At 37.6% G+C, this 20,584-nt stretch overlaps 1 protein-coding gene across 4 annotated transcripts in view; it reads left to right on the forward strand.

The window, feature by feature from the left end:
* LOC144280794 (uncharacterized) overlaps positions 1-20,584 on the forward strand; it is a 53,302-nt gene that overhangs the window by 1,671 nt on the left and 31,047 nt on the right. Inside the window, exons 1-2 of one of the 4 annotated variants that reach the window (XR_013349205.1) lie at positions 5,231-8,079; positions 12,553-12,621. Coding sequence is in view for 2 of the 4 variants with exons in the window: in XM_077843193.1 (XP_077699319.1) it covers positions 7,892-8,079; positions 12,553-12,626 (262 nt within the window). In the remaining 2 variants the exon portion in view is untranslated. Of the gene's footprint in view, positions 1-5,230; positions 8,080-12,552; positions 12,627-20,584 lie in introns of those variants that run through there. The other 3 variants (XM_077843193.1, XR_013349206.1, XM_077843194.1) reach the window with 3 other exon arrangements.

Raw genomic sequence — 20,584 nt, forward strand, 5'->3', positions numbered from 1 at the left:
GCTTCGGCTCCCGAAGTTGCCTCTCCAGTGTCTTCTCCGCTCCCTCCTTTTGCCCTGGAGACGTTCAGTACGTTATTTTGGCCAAGGGTTGGACTTCGGACTCTTGTCGCTTGGTGTATTCTTTTTTTGTACAAATAGGGCAGTTAATGATCCTCTTAAAGCAATCGGTAAAACTGGGTGAATACGTTTATGTGAGGCCCTGGGGAATTGGAAAAAATTTGGGCAGTGTTGTTTTGAGGGGGTAGAAAGCAATGATTTTCCGTTTCTCCGTGCAAATGTAGTTTGGACACAAACGTGTGTTGGAGGAGGTTTGGCCAAGACGGGAGCTGGAACTAGGCCGACTTACCGCGTAGGATTTTTTCCTCCCCCTCTTCAATGTTAGGGGTGTTAAAAGCCGGGTATCGAGGCCCCGAGTTCACAGGACAAAGGTTGCGGAGTGTTGATATGTCCCTGTGCAAAGTTTACAGGTCTTCTCTTTTGTTACCCTCCCTGAGTGTGGCCACTGCCAGCAAGAGGAACACATATTAAATGAGTAATGTGGATGATGATGCATCGTCGGTTCTGTATTTAACCTCAGTGGAGCATACCCTTTCTGTCGAACTCTGTGCCAATCTTGAGGGAGAAAGGGGTCGCATAATTAAGCCAGAGGAGACTGGCTTCTATCAGCTACCTTGACAGGAAGGAAAAGACGTAGGAAATACAAGAGAAATATTAGCCATTTGTGCAAAGCTGTCAGATATCCTGAACTGGGGAGTAGGGTGGGGTGAGGGTAGTTTTAGGAAGAATGAAAGGAACACCTGGTGGCTCAGTGGTTGAGCGTCTGCCTTGGGCTCAGGGTGTGATCCCTGCCCTAGGATCAAGTCCCACATAGGGCTCCTGTAGGGAGCCTGCTTCTCCCTCTGCCTGTGTTGTGTCTCTGCCTCTCTCTGTGTCTCTCATGAATAAATAAATAAAATCTTTAAAAAAAAAAAAAAAAGGAAGAATGGAGGTGGGATCCTCTATCATGGAACAAATGAGAAATGGAAAGCAAAGAATGAACCCTGAGAATGTAGCCTCAGAATAGCATCCCTTTAAAATAAAGCACACAGAGGCATTTCAGTGACCAGCTAGTGGAGGAGGAATTAGGAGAGGATGGGCCCAGGGAGCAGCGAGAAAGAATCAGAGGAGGAGGTGTAGGAATGTACAACCAGCTCTCAACCTCTGCTCCTGTGTCTTAACTAGCTTCCATGGGGGCTTTGTTTCCATGGCTGGCAGATCTATGTGGGAGACTATTAAACAGTTCATTCTAACAAGGTTGTTTCTGAAATTTCAGAATCCTTAGGCATGTCAAAACGACCCCACTACTGGGCAGTATTGCTGTCCAAACCTTGACATATAAGGTGAACCCTCATCTCAAAGCAAGGTACTCACTAGGAAAGAGAGACTGATCCCAAATCAAATAATATAAAAGAGGAACAAGTGGGGAAAGTTGAACTGTGAGCTGAAGATGGAACCATCCAGGCCAGAGTTTCAAACTGGAAAAATACTAGAGTGTGGGAGGGACTCTAAAGAAGGAATTAAAGAACTCTTTTTGGCATTCCTTGTTCATTTTAACTGCCTCGGATCTCAACCCCCTTGCCTTGTTCCTTCCTGGTAAACTCTTAGAAAAGATAACAGCACTGATCAAAGAACAGCACAGGGTTGGTGGGATACAGTTGTACAGGCATTTACATCCTTTACCGTTAGGATGTACAGCCTTTCAGCAGTTTACAATAGGAGTTAGAAGGCCCCCTGAAATACATGCACTTTGGCCCAGTAAGCTCACTTCAGAGAAGTTATCCTGAGGAAACAATTGGACATGTGCACAGAGGTGTGTGTGCAGAGTTTTGTTGTTGCTGTAGAAAACGAATAAAAAATAGAAATAATAGAAAAAATAATTATTATTAATAATAAAGAGAAAGAACGAGCAACCCAAATATCTAATGGCAGATTAGTCAAATACAGTAACCCAAATGGTGTTACTAGGCAGCTCCTAAAAAGAACCGTATAGACAAATGGTTACAGACATAACACTATCTCCAAAATAGAGTGAGGGAGAAAAGCAGATCACTGAGAAGTTTGCATCATATGATCCTATTTTTTGTGTTAGTATTAGACAAAGGTAGAGATACATACACTAAAATGTAAACTGTGTTCATTTTTAGGTGATGGGATTTAGATAATTGAAATTTTTTATTTTGTATTTTTATCTCTATTTCATTATTTTCTAAAATAAATCATGCACTGTTTTTTTATAATTTTAAGATATGTTTTAAAAAATAAAACGACCAACAGGACTGCTTCCTTGGTCTGGAGGTTTGCGGTAGGGATTCATCCTCTGAGAATCCAAGGGAGTGGTGAGCTATAATTCCATGAGGGTGATTACAGTTTCTATGATGCCTAACTGGTCAGACTAATTATAATTTCTGTTCAAAGACCAGTCTGACAAAAGGATTTTTTAAAATTATTCATTGGTTTCCATAATCTGTTTTTCTAACAGCTAGGTTATTACCTGAATTCTTGATTTTTGATTTTCAGATTCTGTATATTTGTGGGATGACTTAAGTTCTTATCATTTGATATTGTGGCAAGAGCATCGGAACCATCATTAGTGGGCCTGGTCCAGTGTGGCCAAGTATCTACTAGCTGTTGTTAGAAAGTCACAAGATCTATGTAAATCTCATCTTTATCATCTGCAAAATGGAATGGTATATTTACCCTGTGAAACAGTTGTAAGGATTAAATGAAGCAGTGAATTTATTTATTTATTTGTTTTTTAAAAAAGATTTTATTTACTTATTCGTGTGAGACACAGGCAGAGGGAGAAGCAGGCTCCGTGCCGGGAGCCCATCGTGGGACTCGATCCCAGGTCTCCAGGATCAGGCCTTGGGCTGAAGGCAGCGCTAAACCACTGAGTCACCCAGGCTGCCCAAAGCAGTGAATTTAAAAGGGCTTTGAAGCAGACATATGGCTTTATGTACGTTTATATGTATGTATTTTGCATTTATTCCTTTATTCAAGCAGTATTTATGAGCAAGTCACTGAGCTACTGAGAAATGGATGAAGTCAGGTAGGACCTTGTTGCCAGGTTATTTGAAGTCTAGTAGGGGGAACTTTCCCAAATCACATATTTTTTAAACAAAAATAAAGAAAAATATAGGCCTCTTGTAGACCCAATAGCACAAATACAAGAAAAATACAGATATGAGTTCTGTAAAGCAATATAAAGTGCAGACTCTATGTAAAAGGTACAAATGAAAATATAGGAAAAAAAATAGAAGTAAGTTCCTGCCTTTAAGGGTTTCAGTTCAATATATTTCATCATTTTTTTTCTTTTATAACTTTCATTTGTCTTTATTGAAATTCAATTTGCCAGCATATAGTAAAACACCCAGTGCTAATCCAATCAAGTGCCCTCCTCAGTACCCAGTTACCGCAAACTTTCATTTATTTTTAAAAATTTTGTGTCTGGGTATAGTTGACTCACAATGTTACATTAGTTTCAGGTAGGCAACATAGTCATCCGCTTCTTTATATGCTATGCTCACCACAAGTGTAGCTACCATCTGTTACCATATAACACTATACTATCATTGACTATATTCCCTATGTTGTGCCTTTTATTATTGTGACTTCATTCCATAACTGGAAGCCTGCTTGTATTTAATTTAAAATGAATTAATTTTAGAGAAAAGAAAATCAAAGTCTTTAGCTGAGCTGGATGACATGTGGTTATTTTATTTAGGATCCAAAGAGTTCTCTCTTTTTATTTTTTTTCTCTTTTCATTTTATTTTTATCAAAGTATTACCTATACATAGTTTAAAAAGTCAAATAACAACAACAAAAAAGTCAAATAACACTTGAAGGTGTGTGTACCTGGGTGACTCAGTCAATTAAGCATCTGCCTTCAGCTCAGGTCATCATTCCAGGGTCCTGGGATTGAGCTCTGTATCTAGCTCCCTGCTCCAGCAGGGAGAGAACCAGCAGGGAGTCTGGTTCTCTCTCTCCATCTGCTTCTCCCTCAGCTCATGCTGTCTCTTAAATAAATAAATAAAAATTTTAAAACAAAGCAAAACAAAACCAAAAGAACACTTCAAGGCTTTATGCAAATCGGAACAATTTTGAAAGTGAAAGGGACGATGGCAATAAAATTATACCAGACTAACAAGGATAAGATGGGACCATCCCAACAAACTCTGTTTATGAAAAACAGATCCCCCGCTTCTCCCTACCCACTTTGACAAAACTACCACTTCTCAAAGAAAACTACCTTCAATTCTTTGAAGCATTTTTCTCATGTTGTCTTTGTATTTCCAAATTAGAATTTTCTATTGCTTTTCTTGATATTTTCATTTTTTTTACATTATCTATTGATTTCTTACTACAGAAAATGAGGAATGATTTATACCCTCTACTCATACACCATTTCCCTCCCTCATTTCCAAAGTGATTATATTCTCTATTTATTTTTACATTAATGTAACCACATAATCTTGTTGACGGCTGAATCACATCATTTGTATTTCCTTTTTTGTGCACTCATTCATTTTCCTGGAGTTAATAATTAACTCAGATTTTGGTTGGTTCTATCTTCGATAGGCCTGTCCATTTATTCATCCTCAAATTCTTTCTCTGAACTATAAAACTACTCAAATGGTTAATGTATCAATTCCATATTTTACTGGAAATGAATTCTCTGTCCATCCTCTTCCAAGCTAGAAGGAAGCTAGGCTCCTTTCCAGACCACAATGAGCTTCATCCCAGGACTTCCCTATCACAACTCTTCTATGTTGGATTCTGTTTTCTTGATTCCATGGTTGCATGTTTGTTCTTTCACTTCCTTCTTGTTTGCATGGAACACATCTCATCCTGCAGTGACTTATTTAAAAAGTGTACATCGAGATAAACTTCAGAGACCTTATACATCTGAAATTCCTTTACTCTGTTTTCAAACTTTTGTTTTTCCAAATTTAGAGAAGTCTTGCAAGAATATTAACAAAACCTCCTTTATGCCATTCACCAATTAATGTTTTCACCATGTTAGCTTTACATATCTTTTCTCTATTTTGTATATGCATTTTTTTTCTTGAGCCATTTAAGAGTTAGTTGTAGTTACCTACCCACCCCCCCTTTTAACCCTTCATGTTTAAATGATAGTTTGGCTAAGTATAGAATTCTAAATTGGAAACCCCTTCCCCTAAAACCCCTTTTGGCTTCTGTTGTGACTTGTTTTTTCACTCTGTAAGCTCTCAACTCTTCATCTGTGGTATTCTGAACTTTTATGACAATGTGCCTGAGTGCAGTCTCCTTTCCTTCATTGTGTTGAGTGTCCAGTGGGGCCCTTTTAACACGGCAACTTGTGACCTTCAGCTCTGGGAGATTCTCTGATAATTTCCTTTGTCCACTCACTTTTCTGGACCTCTTGTTAATGAGATGTTGAAACTCTTACATTGATCCTATAATTTTATTCTCTTCTTTCTCCAGTTTTCCTCTTTTTGCCTTTTGTTCTAGGAGTTTTTTTCAACTTCATTTTTCATCCCTTTTGCTGAATTGTTAATTTTGTCTATCCTATTTTTAATTTTCAAAAGCTCTTTCATGTCACAGGGATGTGCCTTTTCTGTAACATTCTATTCTTTTTGTTTTACACATGCAATACATTCTCATCTCTCTCTGAAGATATTAATTAATAGCAATTTTCCCCATAAGTTTTCTTTTGCTCTTTGCATTGCCTCTTAGATCTGGGTTCATTTTCAATTTATTTATTTTGGACTTAGTCTTTCACGTAAGAGGCTGTCTTTAATTACTTAGTAAACCCTGGCTCTCTCATTGTTCATAGGTTCATAAATGTAAGGTACTGAAAAGTTCTCTGAGAGTAAGAGGGGCTCACTGAAAGGTACATGGTCAAGACACAGCCATTTCACTAAGAGGATCTATACATTTTTCTCCCTGGCTGTTTGCTTTCTTCAGAGAGGAATCCTGCCTGGAAAGTTCAAGCACGGTTATCAGCATCCTGGGACCGAGTCAGAGAAGGATGATGGGAATATCAAATCTCAGCCATTAGGATTCCTCATCTCTGTCACATAACCACAATAGGAATTTCTAATGCCAGAACCAATCTGTTCATTTCAGAGGACAAACTTCCCATCTTCCTCTGGGGTCAGAGAGGGGCAAGTGCCTGGCTGTACAGGGTAAAACTGTATCTCATGAAACTTTTTGCAAATCCTCCAGCCATCTTAGGCTTCCAGAGTGTCATGCTTCCAATTCCTGAAACTTTGCTGGATTCTGTGGCACCAACTGTTTAGTGTAGTAGAGGTCGTGACATAGGTCCCCTAAACCATGATCTCTGACCAGCAGTCTAGACAGAGAACAGTGTTTAGCCTTTCTTGCAATTAGGTTTGGTGAATGACTGAATTGAGACCAGTGGAAGGCAAGTGGTGATGCATACCTCTTTCAACCCTGGCCCTTATAAACAGCCTCTAGCCCTCTTTAGATTAGGTAGCCAGGGAGAGGTGACCCAGAGAATAGCCCTGAGACCTTTGCCCCATCATAGGTTCTGGAGACCCTTGGATTTGCTCTTATCTTCAGTTTCTATTTTTTGTCTATACATCTCTAAATCCAAGACACTGATCAGTTCCACTGAGCCAGAGGAGCAAGAGTGTGACCTGCAAGGACCTCAGTATGGTAGATAGGGAGCAAAGGAAAGGGGATACCAACATTTGCCACTTTGCTTTCTGGTGAGGACAAGGAGAGTGGCCTAGGAAAAGCCACATTTTCTTTGCTTTGATCTCTAACCCCATTATAGAGAACCTATTTTGGTAAAGAAAATAAAGGGGAGGGGAATGGTTAGCAATGGTTAAAAAAATAAAGGCTAGAAATCTAAGTCCCATGTGGTTAGGTTAGGTGTTTATCATTCTATGTCTGACTGATACACCCTGCTAAACACAGATTCGAGGCAGGTAAGGGAGCCATTTTAAGTCTGTTTCCAGCATTTAAATATATTTGGTATTTCCTATTTCAGCACATAAATTTTAATTTCATTCATAAGTAATAATAAAATGATGATATAAGTAGCTCTTGACTTAGATCAGCTCATCCTTGAGCTATGTCTTCTAGGAGCTCTTTGGTCTGTTATGATGATGCCAAGCAGTACATACATCCCACCCCTGAAGCTACTGAACCGTGGCCTTCCCCCTCTGTACCCATAGCAAACAATTCTGAAACAGCCAAACAAAGATAACTGAAATGATCTATTTCTTTATTACCAGACCAATTGATTCACATCTGAAAGCTTACTATTGGACAGTGTACAATTTTTTTAAAGATTTTATTTATTTATTTATTTATTCATAAGAGACACACAGAGAGAGGCAGAGAGATAGGCAGAGGGAGAAGCAGGCTCCATGCAGGGAGCTCAATGTGGAACTCTATCCCAGGACCCTGGGATCACTACCTAAGCCAAAGGCACCCACTCAACCACTGAGCCACCCAGGCATCTCTGGACAGTGTACTATTATATACTTTTTAGCTGATTTGAATATGGCATTTATGTTCATTAAAAGAGAATAGTGAAGATTAAGGCCTTAGGCATGTAGCTACTACATTGTTTCCATGACAAAAGCAGTTTCCCAAGTGCCTTCTAGAGGAATGTCCCCTGCTGTGATTGTGAGAACTGTAAGGCCAGCCCTTTCTGTGTGGAGATGACCTTATTGTCCATCACCACAGTATTGGTATCAAGTTGTGTTTTCTAGTGCATTAAGGCCTTTATTTGGTGGAATAAAAGATGTCCCGAAGCAATATTCAGAGACCTAGTTTCCATGAGCTGGAATCTTCAAAAAGAGGGACCTCTTGTCACCAGAGAGCTACCTGCAGGAAATGGCTTTCAATAAAGCTGAAATGAATGCACCCTGGAGGAGCGCAGCTTTGTACACTGCCATCCACGTGATAAACAGCCCTTCTCTGCTGGAGGGCCAGCCAGCTAGCCAGAGTCACCAGTGCTCTCATCTTCCAACCCAGGAACAGCAAGCAGTACGACTCTGTGTGTACACACTCGGAAGACAAAGGTAAATAAGGGTGGAGTAAGCAAATAGAACGTCACCTTTTCTCCTGGACTAAATTGCTCCTCCTCTGATCACCCGAAGCTGCAATGACACATGGCACAGCAGGGACAGCTACATAATTTTCCCCTCCCGGTACAAAATGAAAATGTGTGCCCCTTGTTCAAAATGCAAGAAAAAAAAGTGCTGTTAAAAGGTACTATAGTAGGGCACCAGTACTATAGTGGATGGCCCAGTCAGTTAAGCATCTGGTTCATGATTTGAGCTCAGGTCATGATCTCAGCATCATGGGATCAAGTCCCCCTTCTGGCTCTATGCTTAGAAAGGAGTCTGCTTGAGGATCCTCTCTCCCTCTCCCTTTGCCCCTCATCCCCCCCACCCCCACAATGGGGGAGTGGTGGCTCTCTCTCTCAAAGAAGTTTTTTTTTTTTTTTTTCAAAAAAGTATTATACAAAGTTTTTCCTTTCTTTTCTTGATCTGTCATGGTGTTTTTAATTGCCATTTAATGTAACTCTCCCTTGATCAGGGGATACTCGCAGGGTAGGTGCAGGTCCTCACAGGCACTCCCTCCCTCCAGCCACAGACTCTGAGGCAGACAGTGGGCCCAGAAAAGATTGCAGCTCAATGCCACGACTTGCTCGGTACCTGGACTGGAAGTGGGCAAGAGGCCTGTACCCTGCGAGTTGCCCTCCAAACAGTTGTGGTGCTGTAGCGTTGGGTAAAGATGCTGCCAAGCCTTGCCGCAAAGCACCCCAGGTGAACATGCCCAACCTCAACCTTCCCTGGGCCTGAGCCCAAGGACCCACTGGGTGCAGAGGGCCACAGTAGAACATGGACACTCCTTATACCCCTTCCACACCGTGGAAACAGCTTGGTTGCCATCCCTTCACAAGGGAATAGGTGACCTGGAAAGGGGGTTGAGGAGAGGGAGAGGGTAGGCAGGGCCCCAGGCATCAGGTGAAGAAAGCAGACTGTCAAGGAGATGGGGAGCTGACTGCCAGGAGGTGGGGAGCTGACAGCAGGCAGACTGCGTGTGAGCTGAAGGCTCCAAGGTCTTGGCACATGCTCTGATGTTCATCAGATTTCACTTGCAAAACACAAATTCAAAGGAAAAATTACTTAGAATTTAAAGACGACAACTGGAGGGCATTATACTCCAAGTGTTCAGAGTCCTTCTGCACTTGGGGTACTATGCAACTGCTCTGTTCACATACCCATGAAGCCAATTGTGTGGGACAGACTTAACTGAACTCAGTGAAGGTCCAGAAAATTCTACATTTTTTTTTGTCACATTTGTGGCATTTCTCATAGGCTGTCTGTACGTAGTTTTATTTCTGTACATAAACTGCTTCCCTTCCTGGATGCCATCTGCAAGGCTTAGCTTACCAGCTCTTTTCTGGCACGTTACAGCCCCTCTCTAAGACTTATCTGTTAAATAGATATAATAACAGTAGTCTCATAAGATTGTTGTGACTAGTTAGTGAAGCCAAGCTTATAAGGCACTAAGCCCAGTGACTGTCACATGTTTTATACAAATGGACATACACACACATGTTTACTCACATACATTGATACCCATACATCTTTGCTGTAACAGTATCAGAGTATCTAAAAGGTGTTTAATAAGTCTATCTTTTTTTTTTTGGATAAAAGAACACAGTATAACATGTTCTTAAATGTCAGTCTGGCTAATGGATGCTTTTGGTGAAATGCAAAGTAAATATAACTGTCTTATTAGCAACACACTCTAACTGGCTGAGCTAACTGGCAGCCTGGCTAACTTTATTATTTAAAAGAGAAACCAGAAAGCATTTTTCAAAAATTCAAACAAGTTACAGTAGAATACTTTAGAAAGTAAGCTAAATTGAATAAAGGACATGGAAAAAATGAAGAAAGTTCTGAAAATTTTGATAAGTACAATTTCAGAATGAAAATTGGGCTTGTATGAAAAGATGAAAGAAATTGGAATTGGTTAGCATAGAGAAGAGAAGGGTGAGAGAAAAAAGCAATATTGTTTTCAATTAAAAGTGCTTATTTTGTTACTAAAGTGGTATGTGGTTATTATACAAAACTTAGGAGATGTGTATTAGGGGAAAGAAGAAAACTGAAAATATGCCCAATCCCATTACTCTGACACAATGAACAAGTTTGTACTAATTGATTATCCTACTGTGAATATAGGTTGGATAGCCTAGATAATACTGGACATTTTCATTTTAAAATTATTTTCCAATTTTACACCTGAAGTGGCATCTAATTTCTATTTTGGCTTAATTACTTCTTTTGAGTAAGCAATTACTTCTTTATCTCTTATGCTTATTGTTCATATACATATTTTTTATTTTGTGAATTACCTGTACCCTTAGACCATTTTTAATTGGGATGTTTATCTTTTAAAAAACTAGAAATATTTAAAGGTACATATAAAAAGTACAGAAAATAGTACAGCAGACACAGCATTTCAATGTGTTTTTGAGAAAGAAGGCCTGCTAAGTTGAAGTAGGGGTTGTATTAACACAATCTGCCATGTTGTTGAAAAATAAGTAAAATGTTTTTTTTGCATACTGACGTACAAGAGTTTTTAGTATGTTAAGAATGTTAACCTTTTTTTCTATGCCATAGAACAGTTTTTAGTACATTAAGGATGTTAATCTTTTTCTATGCCATAGAGCTTTTTAGTATGTCTGACCAGTTCATCAAAGTGACTGATAAGAACAGAACAAAATGAAATTAGTTTAAATTAAAAAAAAATTTGGGGAGGCACCTGGGTGGCTCAGTGGTTAAACGTCTGCCTTTGGCTCAGGTAGTGATCCTGGGGTTCTCCCTGTGAGGAGCCTGCTTCTCCCCCTGCCTATGTCTCTGCCTCCTTCTCTGTGCCCCTTATGAATAAATAAATAAAATCTTAAAAAAAATTTTTTTTAGTTGACATGAGAAACAAGTTCTTAACTATGAAGAGAATAAATGCAAGAAAAGGAATTTGTCATTTTGGAATCTCTGAGGCTCCATCTCTCTTCTAGGATTTACATTACACTTAATCTGCTAGGAAACAGAAGCTAGACCAAATGGTTGTTCATGTTTTCTCCTAGTTCTATTTATTTGCTTAGATTCTAAGAAACACTAATTTCAGAATTATTAGTAAAAGGTCTGGGTTACTTGGCCAATTTGATTTAAATTGTGTTCCGCACCATTATAAACAAACCAGCTGAAGCTTTGCAAGACTTTTGTGTAAGGACTCCTAAGTTTACTATTGTTTGGTGTTTCTGCAAATGAATGTGAATTCTATTATGTAGCAACTGGGACAAGTGTTCTATTTATAAAAAACCAATGCTCACTTAGGGAGCACATACACTGTTTATGAAAAAACAAAACAAAAAACAACCATTATGCTTACTGCTGAGTATGGTAGTCATTAGGAATATACACAAATAGTCAACTCTTTCTTTCCAGACACGTGGTAAGAATACACTTTCTTGGCCTTAGGAATGGACATATGACTTTCACTGGCCAGTGAAACATGGCAGGAAGTGACATTTTCCTTTCTGGACCAAGTTTTTTTTTTTTTTTTTTAAGATTTTATTTATTTATTTGAGAGAGAGAAAAAGGGAGAGAGCATGACCCGGGGGAGAGGCAGATGGAGAGGGAGAGTTAGACTCCCCACTAAGCAGGAGCACGATGTGGGGCTCAATCCCAGGATCCTGGGATCATGAGCTGAACCAAAGGCAGACACTTGATTGACTGACTGAACCACTCAGGTGCCCCTCTGGGCCCAAGTTAAAAAAAAAAAAGATTTTATATATAGCTTATTATATGTTAGGTATACTCAAAAAGGTATAATTTTATTATTTTTTATTTTTTTAAAAAGGTATAATTTTATACACAGATAAAGTTTATTCATATACATTTTTAATAAAGTTTATAGAGTTTATAATAAACTACCTGTTTAAAATGCATAATTTTCATACATTTATACACCTATAAAATCATCACTACAATCATAAGTGAAGATATCTATCATCTCCTAAAGTTCTTGCTTATACGTTGTCCCCTATCTCCCACCTCTTTGTCCCCTATCTCCAAGCAGCCACCAATCTCTTTTCTGTCACTGTAGATTATTTTTAAATTTTCTATAGTTTAATCATATAATATGTACATTTCCTTGGCTGGCTTCTTTCACTCTGCATGATGATTTTAAGATTCATGTATGTTGTAATATGTAGCAATAGTTCGTTCTTTTTTATTCTTGAGTAGTATTCCATTTTATGGATATGTCATTGTTTGTTTACCTATTCACCTACTGATAAGTAGATGAACTGTTTCAAGATTTTGGTTATTACAAATAAAACTTCTGTAAACATTTGTGTGTGAGTCTTTGGCCATAAATTTATTTTTTCTCTTGAGTAAATACCTATGAATGGATTGGGCAGATTATACGGTCATTGTATGTTCAACTTCTTAAGAAACTGCCAAATTGTCTTCCAGAGTGGGTGTAACATTCACATTGTTACCAGACCTTCACAAGAGTTCAGCTCCTCCAGATTCCCAAACTTGGTATGGTAAGCTTTTTGAATTTTAGCCGTTGTAATAGCTATGTATTATTATCTCATTATGGTTTTTTATTATTAAATTCATTTTTAAAAATATTTATTTATTTATTTATTTATAGGGGATCCCTGGGTGGCGCAGCGGTTTGGCGCCTGCCTTTGGCCCAGGGCGCGATCCTGGAGACCCGGGATCGAATCCCACGTCGGGCTCCCGGTGCATGGAGCCTGCTTCTCCCTCTGCCTGTGTCTCTGTGCCTCTCTCTCTCTCTCTCTGTGACTATCATAAATAAATAAAAAAAATTAAAAAAAAATATTTATTTATTTATTTATTTATTTATTTATTTATTTATTCATGAGAGACATAGAGAGGCAGAGACATAGGCAGAGGGAAAAGCAGACTCCTTGAGGGGAGCCTGATGTGGGACTCAATCCGGGGACTCTGGGATCACGCCCTGAGTCAAAGGCAGATACTCAACCACTGAGCCACCCAGGCGTCCCATGTTTTTTTTTAATTTTTTTATTTTTTATTATAGTTTTGAATTGCATTTCCCTAATGACTAATGACAATGAACATCTTTTTCTTATGTTTATTTGCTGTCTATATATCTTAAATTGTCTGCACAACTGTTTCACTCAGGTTTTTTTAATTGGTTTGCTTATCTTACTGTTGAGTTTTGAGAATATATATTCTGGAAACAAATCTTTTATCAGATGTAGATTTTCCCCCAGTATATGTCTTGTCAATATTAGTATAAGAGTCTCTTTTAAACAGTAGAAGTTATTAATTTAACCAAATCCAATAAATCACTGTTTTTTCATGAATTATGCTTTTGATGTTGTGTCTAAGAAATCCTTACCTAACCCAAGGTCACAAAGATTTGCTCATATTTTCTTTCACAAGTTTCACAGGTTTATATTTTTACGTTTCAGTCTATGACCCATTTTGAGTTAAATTTTGCATATGGTGTGAGATACGGATCTAAGTTCCTACCTTGCATATATATATATACTTGTTCCTGCACAATTTGTTCACCATTGCATTATCATTGCACCTTTGTCAAAATCAGTTGTTCAGGTATATGTTTAGGTTTATTTCTGGACTTTCTATTTTGTTCCATTGATTTATTTTTCTAAATTTATGTTAATACTGCACTGCTTTTATTAGTGTAACTTTATAATAATTCTTTTTAAAAATATTTATTTATTTATTTGAGAGAGACAGTGTGTGAGGGAGCACCGGGTAGAAGGGAGGAGGGAGAGAGAGAGAGAAGCAGACTCCCTGCTAAGCACAGAGCCCAACGTGGGGCCTCAATCCTGTGATCATGAGATCATGACCTGAGCTGAAACCGGGAGTTGCATACTTAACTGACTGAGCCACACAGGTGCCCCCATATTAACTCTTGAAATCAGGTACTGTTATACCTCCAAATTTGTTTGTCTTTTTCAGAGTGGTTTGGCTATTCTAGATACTTTGCATTTCAGTAAGAATTTTAGAATCAGCTGGTCAACTGCAAAAAAATCCAACTGGGAGTTTGATTGGCATTGTATTAAACCTATAAATACATTTGAAGATAGTTGACATTTTTATGATAGTCAGTTTTTTGATCCATGAATGAATTATACCCTTCCCTTTATTTAGATTTTCTTTAATTTCTTTCAGACATATTTTGTAGTTTTAGTGTGCAAGTCTTTCACCTCTTTGTCAAGTTTATCTCTGAGTAGATTGTATTTTTATGTTATTATAAAAGTTTCTGAATATTTGTTGCCAGCAGAGAAATGGAATTGATTTTTGTATTGATCTTGTAACCTACAACCTTACTGATCCATTATTAGTTATTTTTAAAAAGATTTTTATTTATTCATTTGACAGAGAGGGAGAGAATACAAGCAAGGGGAGCAGCAGGCAGAGGGAGAGGGAGAAGCAGGCTTCCCACTGAGCAGGGAGCCTGATGCAGGGCTCAAGCCCAGGATCTGGGATCATCATCTGAGAGGAAGGTAGATGCTTAACCAACTGAGCCACCCAAGTGCCGGTCAGCTACTAGTTCTAATAGCTTTTAAAAAAATTCCATCATATTTTCTACATAAACGATCATGTCACCTACAAACAAAAATGGTTTGAATTCTTCCTTTTCAATCTGAATGCTTTTTATTTCTTTTTCTTTCCCGATTGCACTGGCTAGAACCAGTAGTACCGTGTAGAATTAAAGCAATAATAGCAGACATTCTTTCTGGTTCCTGATCTTATGGGGGGAGTATTTAGGTTTTAACCATCAAGTATGATGGTAGCTGTAGATTTCTTTAGATGACCTTTATGAAGTTGAAGAAATTCCCTTTTAATTTTAGATTACTGAGAGTATTTATCAGGAATGAATGTTAAATTTTGTTAAGTACTTTTGGACATTTATTTAGATAAGCACATGATTTTTATTTTTAATTTGTATGCTGAAGTATATTGATTGATCTTCAAATGTTAAACCAATCTTTCATTCCAGAGATAAATTTCATCTAGTCACCTGATATTTTTATCCCTTTAATATAGTGTTAAAAACATATATAGTGTTGAATTCAATTTGCTATACATTTTATATGGAATTTTTGCTCATGAAGGATTTTGGCTTATAGTGTTCTTTTCTTGTAATATCTTTGTCTTGTTTCATTTTTAAAGGTACTACCTTATCTTGGCCTCCTAGGTTGAGTTGGGAATTATTCTCTTCTCTTTGTTATTTTTGGAAGAGTTCGTGTAGAATCAGCATTATTTCTTCTTTAAATGTTTGATAGAATTTACTCATGAAGTCATCTCAGTCTAGAATTTCTTTGGAGAAGGTTTTGAATTATCCCATTTTCCTAAATAGATATAAGGAATATAGATATAGGCATTTATCTCTTTTTGAGTGAGCTTTGATAATTTTTGTAATTCAAGTAAACTGTTTATTTTATCCAAGTTGTCAAATTTATTGACATAAAGTTGCTTATAATAATCCTTATTGTTCTTACATATAGAATCTGAAGTGATGTCACCTAACTGCTCTTTTATTTGTCATGTGTGTATTCTTTCTTTTTTCTCTTATAAGTCTCATAGTGTTTTATTTTTATTGACTTTCTCAAAGAAGCAGCTTTTGGTTCTATTGATTTCTCTATGTTTCCTACTTAATGATTTATATTTTGATATTTATTATTTTCTTTTTTGTGCTTACTTTTGGTTTAATTTGCTGTGTGTGCATGTGTGTGGGTATCTTAAGGTTATTGATTTTAAACCTTTCTTCTATTCTAATACAAGTGTTTGATACTATAAATTTCCCCCTCAAAACTATCTCAGTAGCATCCTATAAATTCTCACTTGTTATGTTTTTATTTTTATCAGTTCAAAATATGTTTTAATTACTCCTTTAATTCTTTCTTTCACCTATGTGTTATTTAGAAGTGTGTTATTTAGTTTCCAAATATTTGGAGGTCTCTCTAATAAAAATTTGTTATTGATATCTAATAATTAACAATAATTATAATAATTAATAACTCCATTATGATCAAAGAACATACTGTGTAGGACTTGTGAATTGTAATAGGAAAATTATAGCTTAATATAACCAAAGAGAAATTCTTATTTCTTGGGAAGCCCTCTCAGCCAACTAAAGGTGCTATAATCATTTAGTTCTCAGTTTAATTCAAGTTGACAAATGTTTGTTGAATAGTGATTATATATGTTAAAGCTCTGGGTAGTGCACAGGCTACAGAAATAAAAGAAAGCAGAGCACTTGATCTCAAGAAACTTACAATTTAGACATAAACTACTGATAGTAGGAAAAACATGGTAAAATCCCAATGTGGATTAAACAAACAACAGAAAGGATTCAAAGAAGAAAAGAAACAGGAAAGGCTTCACATAGAAGGTGGCACTTTAGAAGGATCTTGACAAAAAGGTTTAAGTTTGACATGTGGAGATGGTAGAGACAGACCTTTAGGCAAAGGAAATGGCATAAGCTCAAGACAGGAAAACATAGTGCATGCTCAAAAAACTTCACTTTGACTGGAGGTTGGGGGGGGGGGTGGTAGGAGATCAGGCTGGAAGAATAGCTTGAGAATATTTTATTAGGATCCTGAAGTCTTTAGACTTAGTTGAATAGGTATTTAGGTACCACTGAGATTTTAAATTTTATTTATTTATTTATTTATTTATTTATTTATTTATTTATAGCAGAAGAGACTCTTTCCTTCACCCACCACATTTGCTCCGTCAAATCCTGTTGGGGCTACATCTACCATAGAGCTCTGGAAAATGTTGAGGGGTTGGAATACATCACTGACTCCTTTTCTTAAAACACTTCACTGGATCCCCACTGCACAAAGAATAAGATCAAAACTTCTTTTCAGCACTGCATGGTCTACCTTCTGACTACCTAATCTCCTACTACTTTTTTGTTTTGACTTGATTCAGTACATTCTACCTCCACTGGCTTCCTCAAACACAACTAGGATTTCCCCTACTCAGGACCATTGCATTTTCTCCTTCTTCTGCCTTAAAAACTCTTTCCCAGCTCTTTGCATGGTGTGGTAGGCAGCCTCTAAGATGATTCTGACCATTCCTGCCTCCTGGTATTCAGACCTTTGTGTAATCCCCACCCCTAGAGTATAAGTTGGATTTAGTGACTTACTTTTGGCAAGTAGAATGCAGTGGAGGTGATGCGTTACATATGAAGGTGGTTCCCATTTGGGGTGCACTCTTTCTTTCTCATTTCATCACTGGCTTGCTCTGAAGGAAACCAGATGCCAATTGTGAGCTGCCCTACAGACAGACCCATGTGGCAAGCAACTGATATCTCAAGCCAATAGCCAGCAAGAACCTAAGGTCTTCCAACAGCCATGTGGGCGAGGTTGTAAGCTGATCCTCCCCCAATAGAGCCTTGAGTTGACTGCAGGTCCAGTTAATATCTAGATTTTAGTCTGTGAGAGGCTGTGTCAGAGACCCCCAACCAAACCACACTTTGATCATCAATGCAAAGAAATCATGAGGTAATGAACATTTGCTGTTTTAAGCTACTAAGTTTTGAGGTAGTTTGTTATGCAGCAATAGGTAACTAACACATAAGGCTGGCTTACTCTTATCCTTCATGACTCAGCTCAAGTGTTACCTCCTTAGAGAGGCCTTTCTTAACCATCCTGGCTAAAGTAACTTTCTTCCTGCTCTGCCTCTTCCCCGAGTCACTTTCTAATATAGATCCCAGCCCCAGACTGGCCCACTAACAACAAAGGGACCAAACCCTGCCCACAACAGGCAAAGAGAGCATTGCCGATGATTGTGTTGAAGGTGAAAGCCACAACTGTAGGGTGCACACAACACACATAGGAGACATGCTTGAAGCACCAAGTTCTGGTGAACAGGGCACACTACACTTCAAAAGCCACTACTTTCAAGAGCAGAAGATGTAGCTGAATTTCTTAACACATAGAAACAGACACAGGGAGTTAGACAAATTAAGGAGACAGTGGAATATGACCCAAATGAAAGAATAGGAAAAAAAATCACAACAAGAAACCTAAACAAAATGAAGATAAATAATATAACTGATAGAAAATTTAAAGTAAAGGTCATAAAGATACTCATGGGACTTGAGAAAATGGAGGACCTCAGTGAGACCCTGATAGAAAAAAAGAGAACACATAAGAAAAAAACAGCCAGAGATAAAGAATTCAATAAATGAAATAAAAAATACACTAGATGGAACAAATAGTAGACTAGGGGAAGCAGGAGAATGGATAAACAACCTGAAGGATCAAGTAATGGAAAGCAATCAAGCTGAATAGGAGAGAGAGAAAATAATAATAAAGAATAAAAAGATGCTTAGGGAACTCAATGACACTAAAGAGCATAATAACATTTGCATTATAGGGATCCCAGAAGGAGAAAAGGGAGAAAGGAGGCAGGAAACATATTTGAAGAAATAATAGCTGAAAACTTCCCAAGTCTAGGGAAGAAAATAGAATCTAGATCCAAGAGGCACAGACAGCCTCTAGAAAATCAACCCAAGGAAGTCCATGTCAAGACAAATAGTAATTACAGCAAAAAATAGTGATAAGGAGAGAATTATAAAAAGTAAGAAAAAGGAAAACAGTTACATACAAGAGAAATCCCATAAGGATAGGGTGGAAAGGAAAGACCATAGTAGGGGTAAGAAATGTAGGAAGCACAAAAGCAGTATAAAAATATGTATATCTATACAAAATCACTCAAGAGATTCACAAAATAAAAGGATGTAAAGAATGATATCATATACCTAAAACATGTGGGGGATCCCTGGGTCGCTCAGCGGTTTGGCGCCTGCCTTTGGCCCAGGGCGCGATCCTGGAGTCCCGGGATCGAGTCTCGTGTTGGGCTCCTGGGATGGAGCCTGCTTCTCCCTCTTCCTGTGTCTCTGCCTCTCTCTCTCTCTCTCTCTCTCTCTCTCATGAATAAATAAATCTTAAAAAAAAAGTGTGTGTGGAGGGGAAGTAAAGAATGAAATCAACTCAATAGAGACTACTACATGCAGAAGATGTAGTTACCATGACAAAGTCAATGGTAACCACAAATAAAAAAAACAGTAATAGATGTGCAAAAAATTAAGAGAAAGGAGTCCAAGTATATTACTAAAGAAAGCCAGCAAACTGAGATAAGACAGCAAGAGAAGAAACAAACAGGAAAACTTGAAAAAAAAAAAAAACAACCCCACAAAACAATCAACAAAATGGCAATAAGTACATACCTATCAATAATTACTTGGAATGTAAATGGTCTATACTCTCCAAACAAAAGACATGGAGGGACAGAATAGATAAAAAAGTAAGACCCATCTCTATGCTGCCTAGAAGAGACTCATTTCAGGCCTATAGGCACATGCAGATTGAAAGTGAATAGATGAAAGAGCATTAATCATACAAATGGACATGAAGAGTATCAGATACTTGCATCAGATAAATACTTGTATAAATACTTGTATCAGATAAAATAAACTTTAAAACAAAATCTGTAAGAAGAGATGAGGAAGAACACTATATAATCATAAAGGAAAATTCCAACAGAAAATACAACAATTGTAAATATTTATGCATCCAACATGTGAGCACCAAAATACATAAAGCAGCTAATAACAAACATAAAAGAACTAATTGATAGTAATACAATAATAGTAGGGGACTTTAACAGCTCACTTGTATCAATAGATAAATAATCCAAACAGAAAATAAACAAGGAAACAGTGGTTTGAAATGACACACGGGATCAGATGCCTTCTATCCTAAAACAACAGAATGCACATTACTTTCAAGTGCACATGGAACATTCTCCAGAGTACATCACATATTAGGCCACAAAACAAGTCTCAATAAATTAAAAAAGATTGAAAACCTCACAGCTAACCTCACACTCAATGGGGAAAGAATTAGAGCTTTCTCCCTAAGGTCAGGAACAAGACAAGGATGTCCATTTCCACCAGACAAGGATGTCCATTTCCGCCACTCTTATTCAACATAGTACTGGAAGTCTTAGCCACAAGCAATCAGACAATAAAAAGAAATAAAAGGTACCCAGATTGGTAAGGAAGGAGTAAAACTTTCACTCTTTGCAGATGACATGATACTACATAGAGAAAACTCTAAAGACTCCACCAAAAAACTGCTAGAACTGATAAATGAATTCAGCAAGGTTGAAGGATACAATCAACATACAGAAATCTGTTGCATTTCCACATGCTAATAATGAAGTAGCAGAAAGAGAAGTTAAGGAAACTATCCCCTTTCCAGTTGCACCAAAAATAATAAAAAGCCCAGGGACATATTTAACCAAGGAGATGAAAGACCTGTACTCTGAGAACTATAAAACATTTATGAAAGAAATTGAAGACAATGCAAACAAATGGAAAGATATTTCCAAAGATTACCCAAAGCAATCTACAAATTTAATACAATTCCTATGAAAATACCAATAGGATTTTTTCATA

The sequence above is a fragment of the Canis aureus genome, chromosome 12 (genome assembly GCF_053574225.1).
Source record: "Canis aureus isolate CA01 chromosome 12, VMU_Caureus_v.1.0, whole genome shotgun sequence".
NCBI lineage: Eukaryota > Metazoa > Chordata > Mammalia > Carnivora > Canidae > Canis > Canis aureus.